General features: G+C 43.7%; 1 protein-coding gene and 1 long non-coding RNA gene across 2 annotated transcripts in view; one reads left to right on the top strand and one right to left on the bottom strand.

The window, feature by feature from the left end:
* LOC106843697 (uncharacterized) overlaps positions 1–466 on the bottom strand; it is a 28,124-nt gene extending 27,658 nt beyond the window's left edge. Inside the window, exon 1 of the long non-coding RNA XR_001401268.3 lies at positions 330–466. This is a non-coding gene — a long non-coding RNA (uncharacterized lncRNA). The remainder of the gene's footprint in view (positions 1–329) is intronic.
* On the top strand, positions 465–11,808 carry CCSAP (centriole, cilia and spindle associated protein). The gene is made up of 4 exons (XM_014860827.3): positions 465–587; positions 1,044–1,463; positions 9,459–9,727; positions 11,046–11,808. Exons 2-4 carry the CDS (start codon positions 1,094–1,096, stop codon positions 11,220–11,222), a joined length of 816 nt encoding a protein of 271 aa, XP_014716313.2. The 5' UTR covers positions 465–587; positions 1,044–1,093; the 3' UTR covers positions 11,223–11,808.
* Positions 11,809–17,322: the final 5,514 nt, after the last annotated feature.

Here is a 17,322-nt window from a genome sequence, read left to right on the forward strand (position 1 = left end):
AACTGTACTAAAAAGGAAAAAGGGGTTAAAGCCAGAGTAACGGCTGTTGTGAACGGAGAGAGGAAAGCAGCAAGAGCCAACGTGTGGACTTGGGGTTGTTTCCAGCAAAAAAGACCAGCTCAAGGGTGTCGGGAAGGGATCAGACTGTGCCTGGCGTGGGGGGCTGCCTAGTTCACCGGACTGGGGAGCGACTCCAGACCCTAAGTGACGCCGCTTGCAGTGCCGGGTGCCGCGGACAGCGCCCACTGGGACGGCGCCTCGCACGGACGGGCGGGCCCGGGACCTGGGCCTGGGGCCCCGGCCTGGCCGACTCCCCCGCCTCCCCGCACCTTGCGGTCTCACGGAAGCGGCCGCCCCCGAAGCGGGGCGGAGGGCCGGGGGCCGGCAGCGCGCGGGGAGGCGTCTGCTCCCGGGACTGAGGCGGCGCCTTCGCGTGCCGGCTGCCGCAGGAACGCAGGCCGCCGCGCCATCGGCGACATCTTGCTCGGGAGGAAAGCGCGGGCGGGCGCCGAGCTGCTGCGCCAGGCGCGGGGACGGGCGGGCGCCGCGGGGCTGGGGCGCAGGCAGGCCGGCGCGGCGGGAAGCAGGTAAGCCGGGCCGCCCTCCTGCGCACACGCCTCGCTCGGCAAGGCGCTCCGGCGACCCGAGGCCACCCGCTCGCGCGCCCCGCGCCTCCTCCCCGCGCTCCTCTCTCCGCCCGTCCCCGCCTCCCGCCGCTCGGGCTCGGACCTCCGCACCGCTCTCTGGGGGCGCCCTCCCGCCCGCGCAGCCAGGCCGCCCCGCCCTCCCCCGGAGCCGCGCGCCCGGACCCCGCCCCGCTTCTCAGGACCGCGTCGCAGGGGGAGCCGCCTCCGGGCGGGCCTGCCCGGGACCCCGCCCCTCCCCTGGGCCTGGCCGCCCCCGCCCGCCGCCCCCTCGTCCCCGCCCGCGCCCGCCCCGTCCGGGCGGGGCTCCGGGTTTAAACGTCGCGGCGGGTCGGGCAGGCAGAGGGGACGGGCGGGGAGGGGCGGGGCGGGCTTCTGTGTCGTGTCCCGGTTCCGTAGGCGGCGGCGGCGGCGCGGAGCGGAGGGCGCTCGGGCCGGCGGGCGGCACCATGTCCCCGGGGAGCGGGGTGAAGAGCGAGTACATGAAGCGCTACCGGGAGCCGCGCTGGGACGAGTACGGGCCGTGCTACCGCGAGCTGCTGCACTACCGCCTGGGCCGCCGGCTGCTCGAGCAGGCGCACGCGCCCTGGCTCTGGGACGACTGGGGCCCGGCCGGCGCCTCGGACGACTCGGCGTCGTCGGCGTCGTCGGGCGCCGGGGGCCCCTCGCCCCAATGCACCCCGGCCTCGCCGCCCCTGCCCGCCGAGCCCACGGCGCAGGAGGGTCCCGATCCGGCGGCGCGCGGGGCCCCGGAGGAGCAGGGCGCGGAGGTCGCGGAGGCCGCGGATGCGGAGGCCGCCGAGGCCACGGCTCTGCCAGGTACCGGGCCCGGGAGGGGGTCTGCTCGGAGGACTGGACTTACTCTTGGCGTCTTTTTCTCCTAGCGCTCCGGACAAGCGCTTCCCTTTTTTTTCGTAGACCGAGAATACGCCTCCCTCGACCACGTAAGGAAGGTGTCAGCCCCGCCTCTGCCCTCCTCCCCTTTATTTCCATCATTAGGTGGCTCTGGGTTAAGCCAGCTGTGAACTTAATTGAAGTGTCGCTGATGAAGTCCTGGTCTTTACCCGAGGGCAGTGGTGGCCTTAGTGAGTCACTGAACCCCCGTCTATTTATTTCTAAGCACCCATTTTTTATGAGAGGAACCCAGCTTTCATGAGATTCTTGGTCAATGGTGACACCAAGAGGTTACGAACCACTGAGCTAAGCTTTCTGTCTCGTGAATGGGGCCCTTGTTTTCTGTATCAATTCTCTGACCTCGCTGCGCTCTCTCTAAAGAATATTTTGCATTTGTTTACGCAGGCTGTTGTGTAATTCCTGGCTGCTGGGGGAATATTCCTTGTAAATGCTAGGTCCTTGCCGTTTCTGCCCACCCACTCATCGAAAAGCGCCCATTCTCAGGCTGTCGCTGTCTGCAGGAGGAGCAGAAAATGCTGGAAAATGGCTCTCGGGTGCTGTGCGTCTGCTGTTTTGGCCATGGCCTTACACTTTCTTTCCTGCCCAGAGGGTGCGGAGCTGGGGACTCTCAGCAGGAGGGGCCGAGGGGATGGTGCTCGCGCTGAAGGCCAAGCTGAATGCCTCGGTACAGCCTTCAGGAGCCCACGGTTCCTTCTGTGACTCTCTAACGTTGGCCCGACACCACCACGAGGTCACTTGATTTTAAAGAAGAGCTAGTGAGAAAAATAACTAAAATTTATTGAGAGCTTATTATACATCCAGTCACTGATCTTAGAATCTGTATTTTCTTATTCAATGTTTAAAACAATTCTAAGAGGTAGGGTCATCATTTTTATCTTAATTTTACAAAGAAATGGAAGGTCAGGATAAATGATCAGCGGCTTTATTTTTGTTTCTAGCATTGTACGCAGTGATCAACCAAACTCCCCTCAGATGTCACCCTGCCTCTCGGTGAGAGGCTGAAGAGAGGAAACGTAGTCTATGAGCCAGGCTATTTTGCCCTTGTTCTACTGTCTGCAGCTATTCTCAGGTCCTTATCTGTGGCAGAGCTGCCTCTCCATCCTCATGTTACTTGTGAATTCCCACAGATTCCTGAATATCTAGAAGCTGGATTCCTAGCTTCAGTGATCATTGCTAGAAATGTGACTAACAGAAGGTAGGGAACTTGTCTTCCAGTTTGTTCCTGTGGGCAGTGAGCTACCAGCCAAATTAGGAGATGCGCTTTATCAGACTGAATGGGCTTTTCTTCTCCGGGCTCTTCCCCTTCATTGTTTGTGAAAGAGTTGTCAGTTATTTCCATGCATATGTATATCAGTGCAGTTTTTAGACAGCATTGTAGTATGGATGGTGCCTGTGTTTGCCCGACTTCATGATTATTTTGGTTTCCTTAGAGATGCTGAGTCCGCTCAGTGGCTAAAGTAGTTATTTCTTCTCTGCTACTATTTCTGGTTTAGGCATCAGGGAGAAGAAAGGATGTTTCTGCTTTCAGGACTCCCAGTCACAGAATCTTTTGCTTTGTTCCTGCCTGTCACAGCCCCTGTTGGTTCTTGTGTCGGGCAGGATTGAAAATCCCTGTTTTCAAATGGACGGTTTCATATACTAGAATCACGAGCACTCTTTTGAATTTCTATAGAACATTTCTTCCTTGTTTTTACTGAAGCCATATACACACATAGAATCATATAGGTCTGTATTGCATGTTACAGAAGTACGGCAGTTCCCCTGCCACACTCGCACACCAGCTCCCTATCCCTTAAGTGACCACTTCCCATTCCTCTGGTGTTTCCTCTGGTGTTTATTTCCCTTTCTCAAAGTAACATGGCTTTTATTGACGCTTGATTTTCTTCAGTTTTTAGCATTATCTATTGGCTTTAATTCTTTCTACCACTCTCCTAACCATACACATGGCTCATCCCCACACCCTCTCAATACAGTCATCATAGATTTGTTAGATTCACAATTAGTATCTACAATATTGTGCCTTTGGAAAATGTTGCTCACAGCTGTCCTATATTGTTTGCCATGATTCCCTTTTCCTTCTTTCACAATACAACCAACACATCAGGTTCACTGTTACTCTTGACATCTTCAGACAGCCCTCCCAGGCCTCTGACCCACTTTTACCTGGCCTGGTTACTGATCTTGTGGCCTGCTGCCTGGTTGCACTGGTTGCATCTTGGGAGGGCCCTTCCACCACCCCAGGGACTCCTTGGGGCTCTCATGTCATCTTCTTCCTTGGTTTACGCCCTCTTGCTGGAGCTTATCTTCTAGTAGCATTCTGAGAAAGGGTGTTTGAGAGGTTAATTTTCTGAGACCTCGCATGTCAAAAGATGGCTTTATTCTGCCTTTACAATTCAGTGAGTTTGTGGCTGGGCCTGGACTTCTAGGTTGGAAGTAACTAATTGTCTCTAAAACATCTGGAGGCATTGCTGTATTGTGCTGTACTTGTGATGTTGCTGTTACAGTTCTGTGTCATTCTGACTCTTGATCCTTTGTACCTAACAAGTTCCCGGCCTAGGAAGCTTTTAGGGTCCTCTCTTTGTCCTTTAGGTTCTGAAGTTTCTCATTGATCCAGGTCTGTTTTCCTCCGGTGTGTTTGGTGGGTCCTTGCAGTCGAACTCATGTTTTGTAATTCTGGGACGTTTCCTTGAATTGTTTTCTCATTTCTATTTTTTTCCCCCATTCCTTTCTTTCTAAACTCCTTTGTTGGATGTTAGACATCATGAATTTATCCTCTAATTTTGTGACCCTGCCCTTCCCCCATTCCCATTATTTTTTTTCTTCTATTTTTCTGGGGGATATTCTTAATCTTATCTTCCAGCTCTTCTCTTACATCTTTCATTTGTGGGATCCTATTTATTCTTTAATTTTAGAGCTCTTGAATTGTTTTCTGAGCCAGCATTCCTTCTCCCTCGCTTTCTTTCTTCCTTCCTTCCTTGCTTTCCTCCTTCCCTTGCTCTTTTTATTCCTTTATTAAAAATCGTATTCTATTCCTGATCCATGCATATAGTATCTTATCTTGCTGAGATTCTTGCTATGAAAGTTTTTTGTGCATTTTCTTCTTGTATGTTTCTTTAGCATAGTCTTTCCCCCCACCCCCTTCCTTTTGGTTCTTTTTGTTTGTAATCCTGTATTTCATGTTAGCGACTTTTCTCAAATATCTAATGATCCTCAGCTTCTCATTCTTAAGAGATGGGTACTGAAAAGCTGTTTGGACGTTCCCTGTGGCAGTGGGGTGGGAGTGCTTGTTCACTGTGGGACTCCTTCCCTCCAGAGCCAGCATGCTTTGAGGGGTGGTCTAGACTGTCTCCAATTCCTTTCTTCAGAGTCATATTTCTTTTTAAATTAAATTTTATTATTTTTTTAAGCAAAGGTATATATATGCATAATTTAAAAAAATGTGCTTAACATGAAAAAAGTAATTCTGACCATGTCCCACCCATGCCCCTTGCTCTGTAGGGTGCTCCTTCCAACTCTTTTTAGCTTTCCTTTCAGCATTGGGCCCCCTCTTCTCTGTTAGACTTATCTGTTGGCTCTGTTAGTTTAAACATTACATATTGACTTCCATTATGGGAGATGAAGATTTAGCTCAAGATCTTACCTCTGCCTTCCCCCTGCCCAGACATACTCCAGCACCCATTTTGTCCCAGTGTTAACCGTATGACTCTTTTGCTCAGCCACTATTCTGTGTTTGAATTATCCTGGCTATGTAAATATTTGCCGGTGAGCCATGTAGTAAATTCTCATTATATTTTCTTTATCATTTGTTTTTGCTGAAGTTAATCATTGCTTCATTTTTTTATACTCCCATCACTAATTCAGCCTGAAATAGTCTGGTACTACTGTAAAACTTGTCACATGCTTGACACGTTAGATGTTCTATTCATTTAATGTTTTTCCTTGGAGATACTTTTTTGGGAATTTTGATTCTCCTGTTCCAATTTAGACCTTATGCTGTCCAGATCTGACGCCGCTGCCAGACTGGGGCTTCTCTCCACTCTTTGCTGAGTAGTATTCCCGTCACTTACCTCCTTCATCTGACCCCTGTCTTATAAATCTCAGGTCTTCCTTTGCGTGGCTTATCCCTTCCTTTTGGTGGAGCACATCCTCTGTGAATCCTGAGAAATGTTGCATGGGAAGTAAAAATTTTGTGAACTTGCAAGTCTGAAAATGCCATTATTATATCCAAAGACTGGACTGATATGTTGGCAAGGTAGAGAATTCTAGATTAGAAATTTAAGTGTTTGAAGATATTATTATATTGAATTTGAGATTTTGGTCTTGCTGTTAGAAGTACTATGCCATTCTAACACCTATCTTGTGTATGTGACCTGTTTGCTGTTTTGGAAGTTTTTAGGAGACTGTCTTTATCCTAGGTGTTTTAAAAGTCTGTGTGCATCTTTTTTCATTCATTGGGCTGAAAACTTGGCGGGCCTTTTCAATCTGGGTGGGCGTTTTCTTTCAGTTCAGGGATATCTTCTAGTACTACTAGCTGTTTAAAATAATTTGCTCTATTCATTTCTTCTTTCTACAATTATTTTTAACTGGATGGATGAAACTTCTAACATTTTTATATAAAAACGTTTTGATGTTGGGATTTTTGGGTTCTATTTTGTGGGAGAACTCTTCAATTTTACCTTCAAAACTTTCTATTGACGTTTTTAATTCTACCATCCTAGTTTTAAATTTTGAAGAGATTACCTTTTTTTGTCCCAAGTGTTCTTTTAAAAAAAAAAACTCCTTTTTTGAATAGCATGCTGTTCTTGGATTTCTTTTCACTCCCTGCAGAAAGCCATAAATATCCTTTGAGAGCTCTCTTATATCCCGGCCTAGTTTTTTTCTGTGTATTTTGGTCTCTTATTAGAGGATGCACTCAAATGTCTGCTCTGAGCCTGTGTGCTCATATGTAAGTGAGGCTTGCTTTTACTGTGCTTGGTGCCCCAAGTCCATACCCCCTCTGGCTCTTCCTCTCCAGAGAGTAATCCATGTGCCTTCTGCGGTCAGAGAGGGGCGGTCGCCTGGATATGGACTAGAGGAAAGACTATGCAAGAAGTATGTATTGCTGCATAACAGAATTACACTGAAAACTAGTGGCTTACACCTCTGGTACTCATTTATTTTTGCACATGGTTTCTGCGGTTTGAATTTGGCCCAGGTGCAGGTTCTGCCTTGCCTCTGCTCTATCTATGGCCTCTGCTGGAAGGCTCCAGGGCTGGAGCCTGCTCTGCTAGGACATTCACATATGATATCCTGGTGTGCCTGGCCCTCCCTCTAACATGCTGGCTGGTCTCCCTGAGAGAGATGTGGGCAGATGCTGTATTACCCTTTACAACTTATCACTGGGAGACACGAAGCACCTCTTTCACCCCATCCCACACTTACAAAAGTCTGCCCAGGGTCAAAGGGGAGAAGCATGGACCCCAGTGCTCAACAGAGTTCCATTCATATTACATTGTCAGGAGAGCATGTGGGCTGGGCACTGATTGATGCCGGACCTTTGGAAAGGGCAGCCCACTGCACTAGCCTTTTGGGGAATCTGGTGCCTCCAATTCTAGTTCTTTCTGGGGTTCAGCTTGTGTCCTGTGGGCCTTTCTCCTTCAGGGAGTGAGGATTCGCCTTACTCAGTTCTGTGAGGTCACTTCTACCTCTTCATTTCTTTCCATCTTCCAAAATTTTATTGACCCCTTTGACTGATGTCATCACCTCCCTTGCTGTTTGTACTGTGGGTTTCTACCTTTTTTCCTTCACTTTAGTGGGGTTTTGGGAGAAAGGGGCTACACGTACCTGTCGTCAGTGCACGTTTAACCTCAATTCCTGCATTTGCTCTATTTTTACTTAGTTTACTTTTCACCACTTTTTCTCATTCTTAATCAATCTTGCCAGAGGTTTGTGAATTCTGTTAGTGTTTTTCCAGGCTAACTCTTGGTTTTCTTTATGATATGTTTTAATTAATTCATGATCTTCTTTTCCTTACTCTAATTTTCTTTGAGCTTATTTTTCTAACTTTTTAAGATGGACGCTTATCATTGATTTTTTCCCTTGCCTTTTTTGATATATACCTGTCATTTCAAATGATTTATATTCCCTCTCCTCTCCATGCTCTCTATGCCTCTGAACAAGTCACTCTGTCCTCCTGGATTCTCTTTCCCATTCTCCTCCTGGCTACCCTCAGCTTGTCCTTTAAATTACATCGTTATTACCTTCTCTAGGCAGGCTTCCCTGGAAGCTCTGGTTAGACATACATGGGATGAGAGAGGGAGAGAAGGAAGGGAAATGAATCAGGGCAGTTGGTTAGGGTGATTTTCCTCCCTTTCTCAGTATTGTAACTACACAAGCCTTGCCTCGTTTCCCTTTGTCTTGGCCCTCATGGGCTCCTTTCTGCCTCCTCCTAGATCCAGGGGAGAGAAGAGGACGAGGTGTGGACACATCACTCAGAGAAATGTTTGAGCAATGAATGGATTTAGGTTCTCATTATAAAATGGAAGGTTGTCATCCCACGTCGTCCTAAACAGCTCCAGTGCTGGCTTCAAAGTTACCGTGCATGGTGGTGCAGAGCATTAAACACAGGGTTGGGTGTGGATTGTCTGTTCCTTAAAATGTTTAGTAGTAAATGAAACAATTTGGTAGAGTCAAGGTCATTGCTGAAGACAGGACTGACAAATGGTCTATCAAGTCTTCTCGCGCACATGTGCCACTGTGTCTGGACTGCCTGTGCAGGGGCTCACTCGACTCTAAAGGGGACCTGGACACAGGCAAAAAAGAAGCACAGTTGGAAGTAGTCAGGGACAAGAGCCGGTCCTAAAGAGGTGACAAGGTTTTGGAAGAGCAATCTAGAAAATCATCACCTAGAGCCAAATTGTGAATCTTCTGAAGCGAGGGGTGTCCTTAAGGCCTAACAATGGGGGTGAGTGTAATGGGGCTCTCGATGCATCAGGGGCTTTATTCAAATGGAAGTTTAGGCTGAAATGAAACATGGGCTCACACACGATTCAAGCAAAATAGTATAACTTTTACAAAAAATAAAGGGGGTATACAAAATAACGAATGGCAAAATCATAAAAGGTATTTAGGGGAAACAGTTATGTTTGGGAGGTATCCTTAAGCTGCTGTTCACTTCAGGTCGGCAGCCCCATTCCCCGTTTCCCCAGCTCTGCTGATGGGATTTGGGACGTGTGGACCGTGGGCCCTGGTTCAGGTAGTCATTTCTGTTGTGAGTGTTGGGGAAGCTCTCCTAACACAGGAGCCCCCATCTCCAGCTCTTCCTACAGGAATGCACAGCTGTGCACCCAGGTGAGTAACTATGGAAACCACTCCCTATTATGACTGAGGGCCTGCAAATTAAGGTTGCCTGCTCTTTCCAGGAGCAGGTCACAGCCATAGGGAGCATTTCCTATAATCAGGAGCATCAAAAAGAAATGGAACCCTGGAACTCGAGTGAGTAACTTAAACACGGACCTTTTGCAGCTGCTGCTGATTACCACAAACCCAGATCTCTCCCTGAAGCAAGGCATTAAGATGAGCGGACTTATCTTGGGGATTGTGGAGAGAGCCATTAGGCCATGGTGCCTTCGTAATTTTAATATTTAATTGAGATGCTTAATCTCAGAATATGAGTGACAGTCGTTGCTTTTGAACAGGCTTGTTTTAATCTTGGTGTATTTGTTGATTTAAAAATGGGATAGACTGAAAATTATTATACTAACTTGTTTCTGTATTTTTGCTTTAAGTGAAACTTGTGAATTGAACTATAAGTGAAAATGGTACTGACATTATGGATTTTTCTATCCAAATATTTAAAGTAATTATATGTAAACCTGATTTTAAAGCATTTTCATCTTGTTTTATCTCTTTTTTAAAAAGCACTGCCAGTGAAAGATGTAAAAGAAAAACCTGAACAACAGATCGGAACAAAAGAGACTGACAAAGTACCCGACAGTATCGGACCTCGACAAAACCAAAGTGCCTTATTTGCTAGAGGAAATAGGAAAGCAGTCAAAAGTCCTCAAAGATCCTCAAGTAAAATAAAAGAAAATAAACATCCATTTGCTCTTTATGGGTGGGGAGAAAAACAGACAGATACAGGAAGCCAAAAAACACACAATGTCTGTGCTTCTGCCCCAGTGCATGAGGTGGGTTCGTATGCAACCTGTTCTCTGCTGTCCCTGGTAGGGTGGGATTGGGCTGCGTTCCTGTCACTGGGTATCATATCCTGTGTCACTGGGAAACTTTGGGGTTGTAGTAGATCTTGGGGGATGGTAGGTGGACCAAGGGAAGCCCAGAACTGGGCATCTGGTTAGCAAACAGGAGGATTCTGGATGTTGGCTGCCTGGAGATCAAGGGGTTTTGCTGGGAGTTAGCTGGTACATACATGGAAGGGTTTACCAACAGAGAGCCAGGTGAAGGAATAGATGGAGTCAGGGTTCTCGAGTTCCTTGGGGGCCAGGAGGTGCACAGGAGGGGCACAACCAGGGCTGGCAGCTGCCCATCTAGATTTGCTGTGGGCCTCTTGAGAGGTTTCCAGTTCCTTTGGCTTTGATAACTGGTGTTTCCTTGACTCCTTTGTTATTGGTTGGTCATTAGACTGCTTCTCCTGTAGTTCTTGATATCTACCATGGACTTCCTTTTGCTCTCCGGATTAAATTCAAATGAATATGTTTTCCCCTGCTCATCCATAGTGGTGGCTTTTACTCCCAGGAGTTTCAGTTGTCCCCTGAGTTAGCCCTGGCTGGTCCCTGTGCAAAGTCCTGAGAACATGTCAGACAGGAGGGTCCTCATGTAGAGCCAAAAAACAATTATGTATGTTAGCGCTAATACTATAGCCTGAAGCAAAGAGGGAATGAAAAGAAGGAGAAAGTGCAAACTGGTTGAATTCTGGTTAAATACCATAATCAAATTTTTACTGAACAAACTTCTGAACCCTAGCAGATGGTGTTATTTGGAGTGATATTTGAGACAACAAAGCTGTAGTTTAACAAAAGACCTCTGGCAACGCCATGGGATTAAGTTTAACAGGGTTCATCTGTGGTGTGAAACGTCTAGGTAGTAAAATCCCTTGAGATTGTTCTTTTAGTAATTTGCTGTAAAACATTTAAAGTCCTTTAATGGAATACTTATCCATGCTTTAATACTAAGCAGATCCAGTAATTTTCCACAGCCAATTTCTAGAGGCACATGCAAATTAGTCGCTTAACATTTATAGCTGAAATTTAGTCCGTGGACATTTTCTGTTGCTTTGTTTCTTTATCACTGATGGTGGTAAACCACAGAATCCAGGGGGAATGGCTTTTCTAGAGAAGCTTTTATACACAGAAGAACTGAATATTATGAGGTTGGGCCTGCTTCTGCCTTGCTGCAGGTGACCTGGAAGTAGTAGCCACATTGCAAATATTCTTGAAAATTAGAACAAAAGCCACTTAAGTTATACTTTTATTTTTGAACTGTCCTTAGATTCACGAATCAGCATTACGAGCCAAGAACAGAAGACAGGTGGAAAAAAGGAAACTGGTTGCTCAAAGGCAGCGTGCTCACTCTGTGGATGTGGAGAAGAACAGAAAGATAAAGGCTTCTTCCTCAGAGAATCCATGGATGACAGAATATATGAGATGCTATTCGGCAAGAGCCTAAAGGAAGAAACGGTTGCTTGGACAGCCTCTCTTAAAAAGTGTAAATGAAAGAAAGAAAAAACAGAACAAAAACTATCAAAAGAAATCGGATGCAGGTTTAAGAAACAAACTGATTATGCAAGGTTTTTCCTAGGGAATTTCTAAAAGATTGTTCTATTTTGATGAATCTTGGTGACCTACCTCAGCAGTAGGGCGACAGCTGAAGCCATAGACATTTGGTTATTTATGAAGATAATTCCCTAAATCTTTGATATTCTTATAAGGGTTTTGTTTTAAAGCATCTTAATCTTTTAAGATACTGACACCAAATGCCTTTAAGTGGCTATAGATGCTTAATATTCAGTCTTCTTTTCATAAGTTTAGGTGGAGCCAATTTTCATCCTGTTCTGAATAACTTTTCAGATTCCATAGTGAGGAAGAGCATTCCAACTTGCAGCAGCAGGCTCATTTTCTGTATGTGGTTTTCTTTGTGAAAGAATATCAAGTCAAAAGTGAGTTTCGACGTTAATCTTGATTCCGTGTATAGTGACACTAGACCTTTGGTAGTTCCTGAAAGATTAAACTTACTGTGTTTTGGTTCAGCACCACTTCATGTAGACTAACATTTAAGAATTATCTGGGCTGGGTGAGGGTCATCTTGTTAAATGACCATCTGGGCACTTAAGAGTTTAATAGTTGAAATGCATTCCGATAAATGAAGTGCCAGTGCAGTGTGTTTAGAGTAGTACTGAAGTTTCTTTTGAGTCAAAGACTCACTTTTTTTATTGTGAGGTATTTTTTAGAACACATGGGGTATCAGTCACTGGCTGAAGTCTGGACTTTTGCCTCTTCTATAGTAGTTGGCAATGACATTTAGAACTTAAAATCTGAAATTCCATTTAATAAAATTGAGATTGTCTTGCTTACTGTGGATGGGGGACAAATATTAAGATACCCATTAGAGATGTGGCCTACCCTTAATTTCTCTACTTTTTCCTTTACAGAACTAAGAACAAAGCCTTGATGATGTACATTATTCAGACTTTTGGTTGAAATACATTATTCCTAGATTCCCAGCCAGTAGCTCTTATATAGAATTTAATGAGAGAGAATGGTGGTGTGTGTATAGGCACAAATGTAATTATGTAAATGAAGTGCTCATTCTATTTAGTGCATTTGCTTTTGGGGTAGAAAAATGGTTTAAGCATCACTGGTTTCCATCCAGCAGAGAAAGGAATATCCAGGAAGATGAGTGCTAACTTCTCTGTAAGAGAGAAGGTGGTACTTTGCTGATTCCAACCTAGCCCTGGAGATACGTGAGTGAAAATTTGGTCTTTGATGTGAGGTTTCCTTGATATTTTTACTCTGGGTCTTTGAAGTATTATGGTCAATTTTTAGAACACAAATATGTTTTATTCCAAATAAAATCTTTACACAGTGTCATCTTAAAACTGTATTAAGCTTTGAAAACATCCTGAAGAACCATGAGCTTTCTCTGTTTTTTAAAAAAAGACTTTTTAAATATTTTGCATCATTTTGAGGTGAATTGTCTTACATAGAGAGCTCTCCTAACCATTCAGATGTATATTTAATAAGAGGCAGTTCTATGTGTTGTCCAAAACAACCTTGCTAGTAATTCTGGTGAATTTTGCTGTTATTAAAGTCCTTAAACATCGCAGGTACCTAAAGATCAAATTACTGTGGCATCGTGATTGTGTAGCTGATTGTGAAAACAGTTCCTTTAGAGCCACTTCTTGCATGTTCAGTTTTAACCATCCAGCTCAAGCGATCGTGTTGCATCTGACAATCTTAGGGAAGATAGCCTTGGGGAGTAGCTTGGGCCCCAGACCAATGGACTGCCTTAGAAACCCGACCTCCTCTAGGCTTTGAAGGAGCCAGACTTTCTCTAGAAAACAGACTTGTATTTAATGTGCTTACTACGGAAAATTCCAGGTGGAGATAAAACCTAGAAGGCAATATTGACCAATTTTTCCCCTTTTTAAGTAGAGGACAAATGAACTGGGTTTTAAAGTATCCTTATGTGCATGAACGACGGGTGAATCAACAGGAAGTAAGCCCTCTTCTTATGTCCGCGTCATTAGTCAGCTAAGTTTTCTTTTCTTTTTTTCTCTTTAGGGATGAAAATTACCTTTTGAGCCTATGAAAATTTTTAAGTTGTAACAATTTGATGGTTTTACCTTTTCCTTCTCATTCTGGAAACTAATGTGGTTGTAATCATGTTCCTAATTCTTGGGACAACTTGCAGGACAGCAAGATAGTTTAAAATTACCTTTCACGTTGAAAAGTTTGAAACTGTTTGAGAATCCAGTGATATTTAAATATAGAATAAAATACTTACTATATAAGACTGTCTTTTTAAAATTTTGGTTTTAAGTTCTTAATTAAAACAATTTGTCATACACGTTTTCTGTATTGCTTTTATTGAAAGCAGTAATAGAATATTGAATAACATCTAGCCCTCTGCTGGACCAAGGTGAAGGAGAAAAAAACAGGAATCTATTCTTTTTTTTTTTGAAACCTAAAGACTGCTCTTAATTAGGAGGCATCAGAATACTTGGTACCTCTGGTTATATGTATACTGCCCCACTGCCATAAAATCTCTCAGCACATAGATACATTTCTTAAGTTTACTAAAAGTATAATAGGGTATAGGTTATCTTAATTGCTCATAATGTGGCAGACATATTTATGGGACTTCATATGTAATAGCTTTGTCATTGTTTCATCAAATGTCAATTGCTAGTAATTTGAAAGGTGTGTGTGCTAGGTCACTCAAACTCAGCTAACTAAATTGCACGAAAGAAAGGTGGCTGTTGAGTTATTGGAAGTCAACTTCCGAAACAGAATTCTGCACAATTGGCAGGTTTAAAAAAAATCTTTAGTGTATTCCTTTCCTCCTCTAACTTGACAATGCTATACTGGGCATAAACTTTATAAATGGAATGTTATAGTACTTGATATTTAAAATGTTCAGAAGTGTTACTGGCAAAGAGGGAGAGAGGCAGAGCATATGTTAGAAGTAAAAACAACTTTTCTTGTTGGCTGCTTCAGTAAAAAATACTTTAGTGGATAGTTTTACATTTCACTGGACTAGATGAAAACGGTGCTAATATTTATATAGCCTGAGTCTGTAGTTGGTTTGGTATCAGACTGCTAATGCCTGACTCATAAGGTCCTGTGATCAGTTAAATAATATTTAAAAAGTGATCCTAAAAATGTGACCTTGTCATTTCAAAATGTTTGCATCTGAAATGGATTTCTGTACAATAGGACACATGGGGAGTTATGTCGTGGAAGTGTATGCTTAATACCAAATTCTATTGAAGGGGCTATTGTCTAAATTTTTGGCCCAGATTTGGTCCCTTCGAGCCTGCTAGTATGAGATGGGAAAAAGTTGCTCCTTTAATACTTATTTCCATTTTGAAAGTCAGGACACCTGAATGAAGATATTAGAAGCCTCTTTTTAAATTTCTTTTATAATTAGCAAAATTGTATTTAAGAAGAGTCTTCCCATATTATAAGTTTATTTTGAGTATTGCATTCACTTTAATATACTGAAGGAACAAAGGCTGGGCACTTATAATCACAAAGCTCAGGCAATGGGACTTTTGGGTTGTATTTTCTAAAAGCTATGTATTGCTTTTAGCTTATATTTAATATTGCAGTTACTTGGAAAAATGTGAGTAAAGTTAATTAATATTACAGGCTGAAACTTCTGTTTTGTGGGAAACAATTCTGATTAGTACATCAATGGTTGAAGAAAACATGATCACACTGACTCCTAAATGGATCTTTCATTAAATGTTTAACAAGATACATTAGGTACATTCAGCAAAAGATACTTTCTGTATATATACTTTCAGTTGAACTATAAAATTTTCCCAGTCATTTCCGTCACACCTTCCTATTGTTTTGAAAATTACAAAAGTAATAGTGCATGGTTAAAATAATTCAGAAAGAGGTATGAAAAGTGAAAGTTTCTTTCAATACCATCCCCTCACCAAAATTCTCCACCCCTCTTAGAGGATACCAGTGTTAAATTTGTTGTGTAAACTTCCAGACCTTTTTTTCTAAGCACTTTTCTGTGGAGGTACATAGACACTTTTTTTTTTTTTTCAAAAATATAGAATAACACTATACACATTCTATAACTTTTTTTCACTTAATATCTTAGGGAAGGTTCGAGTTCCAGATCAGATGGAGTTGACACACACCCTCCTTTTGTTCTCACTGAACACAACTATAAAACCTGGGTAGAACATATGGCCTGGCTATTGGAGGACTCAGAAGTAAACAGCAACACACAGAGTGGGGAGGAACACCAGAATTCTAAGTATAACTGAAGTGGTGAGTTTACCATTTTTTTATTCCTCTGGTATCTCCCGGCCTGAACACAACATGGCCCCACATGCAGAAGTGAGCAGTGGTACAGAGATCCTAGAGAAGCCTGGCTTGAGGAACAGGAAAGGAACGGCTGAAACAGAGAGAATGAGGGAAATGCCTTTTGTTTCCTCTCTTCATTTTTCATGCTGGAGCCCCCAGGTAATCCCCTGGCTGCCAATGGGAGCCTGCAGGAGCCAAGAGTCTGAGGGAGGAGGGCTTAATCTCCATTTGGTAGAGCTGAGGCACCAAGAGGGTGAGGCTGAGTCTGTGTGCTTTTTTCATCTCTGAAGGACAGGCCTCAGTTACAGAAATGGGCAGTTTCAGGCTGGTGGGCCAAACAAGGGAGCCCCAAGGAACCAGAAAGTACTGGTGAGACAGCAGAGAGGGAAGAGCTCAAGGAAGTAGTTCCACAAAGTTATTGATGAACTCTGGCTCACCCTTGACTTGTGCACCTCACTCACACTGTTCACCTGTGGAGCTGATCCTAATTAGCATACCAAACACTTGTGAGATCTGAGCTGACAGACCCCTCCTGGGATCTCAGCCTGACCGCAAGATGGTGTATACATAGGCCAGGTCCCAAAAGCACTGCAGAGGCTTTGAAAACTGAACTGACATTGGAACCAACACCCAGAGAACTCGTGGCCTGAGCCTGACCAGATCGATTATTAAAACAAAAATATCAACATTCTCCAGGGGATTTGCTTCATCTTATCATGTAATATTCACAATGTCTAGCATACAATCCCAAATTACTCAGCATATGAAGAATCATGAAAATAGCTCTGATGGAAAAAGACAATCAACAGATGCCATTATAGACTTTAAGGAAGCTATTATTAAAAACTTCAACTGAGCAATCACACACACTCTCAAAATAAGTATCAAAATAGAAATTGTCAGTAAGGAAATAGAAGGACCACATGAAAATATTAGAATTGAAAAATACCATAACTGAAATTAAAAAACCCTCACCGGATAGACTCAATAGCAGAATGGAGAGGAGGAAAGCTCTAGATCGGCACAAATCATCCAATCTAAACACTAGAGAAGAAGGAAAAAAGAGTTTCAGGGTCACATCATAGGAGTCACAGAATGATAAAAGAGTGTAGTGCTTTAAAAACACCTGCAGAAATGATGGCTAAAAACTTCCCAAATCAAGCTGAGTGAACCCCAAGGATAAACCCAAAGAGATCCTAGCCCGGATACATCATAAAATGTTGAAAACTAAAAGATATCTTGAAAGCAGCCAGAGAAAAATGAAAGATTGCCTATAGGGGAACAATTCAAGTGACAGTGAATTTTTTCATCAGAAATTGTGGAGGCCAGAAGGAAGCGGCATATTTGTTAAAGTGCTGAAAGAAAATAAATGTCAACTCAGAATTCTATAACCAGTGAAATATCCCTCAGGAATGAAGGTGAAATAAAGAACATTCTCAGATAAAGGGAAACTAAGAGAATTGATAGCCAGCAGACCTGCTTTAAAGGAACAGCTAAAGGATGTTCTTCAGAAAGTAGAGAAATAATACCAAAAGGAAACTTGGAACATTGGGAATGAAGAAAAAGCAAGTTATAGTATTTGGTCTTTGGTCCTTGGTTCCTGAAACGGTTCCAGAGCCATAAAGGCAAAAGGAGTGTTTTATTTATAACAAGCCCCTTTGAACCACATCTGAGATTGTTAATGAGGTGACTTTGGAAAGCCCCTTAGGATAGGGGCT

Source organism: Equus asinus, chromosome 2 (assembly GCF_041296235.1).
Source record: "Equus asinus isolate D_3611 breed Donkey chromosome 2, EquAss-T2T_v2, whole genome shotgun sequence".
Classification (NCBI taxonomy): domain Eukaryota; kingdom Metazoa; phylum Chordata; class Mammalia; order Perissodactyla; family Equidae; genus Equus; species Equus asinus.

Excerpts from the sequence above, each read along its gene's own strand:
- CCSAP (XM_014860827.3), top strand. The coding sequence starts at position 1,094 with ATGTCCCCGGGGAGCGGGGTGAAGAGCGAGTACATGAAGCGCTACCGG. Across the intron at positions 1,464-9,458 it reads CGAGGCCACGGCTCTGCCAG|CACTGCCAGTGAAAGATGTA; the intron begins GTACCGGGCCCG and ends TTTTTTAAAAAG. Across the intron at positions 9,728-11,045 it reads CTTCTGCCCCAGTGCATGAG|ATTCACGAATCAGCATTACG; the intron begins GTGGGTTCGTAT and ends AACTGTCCTTAG.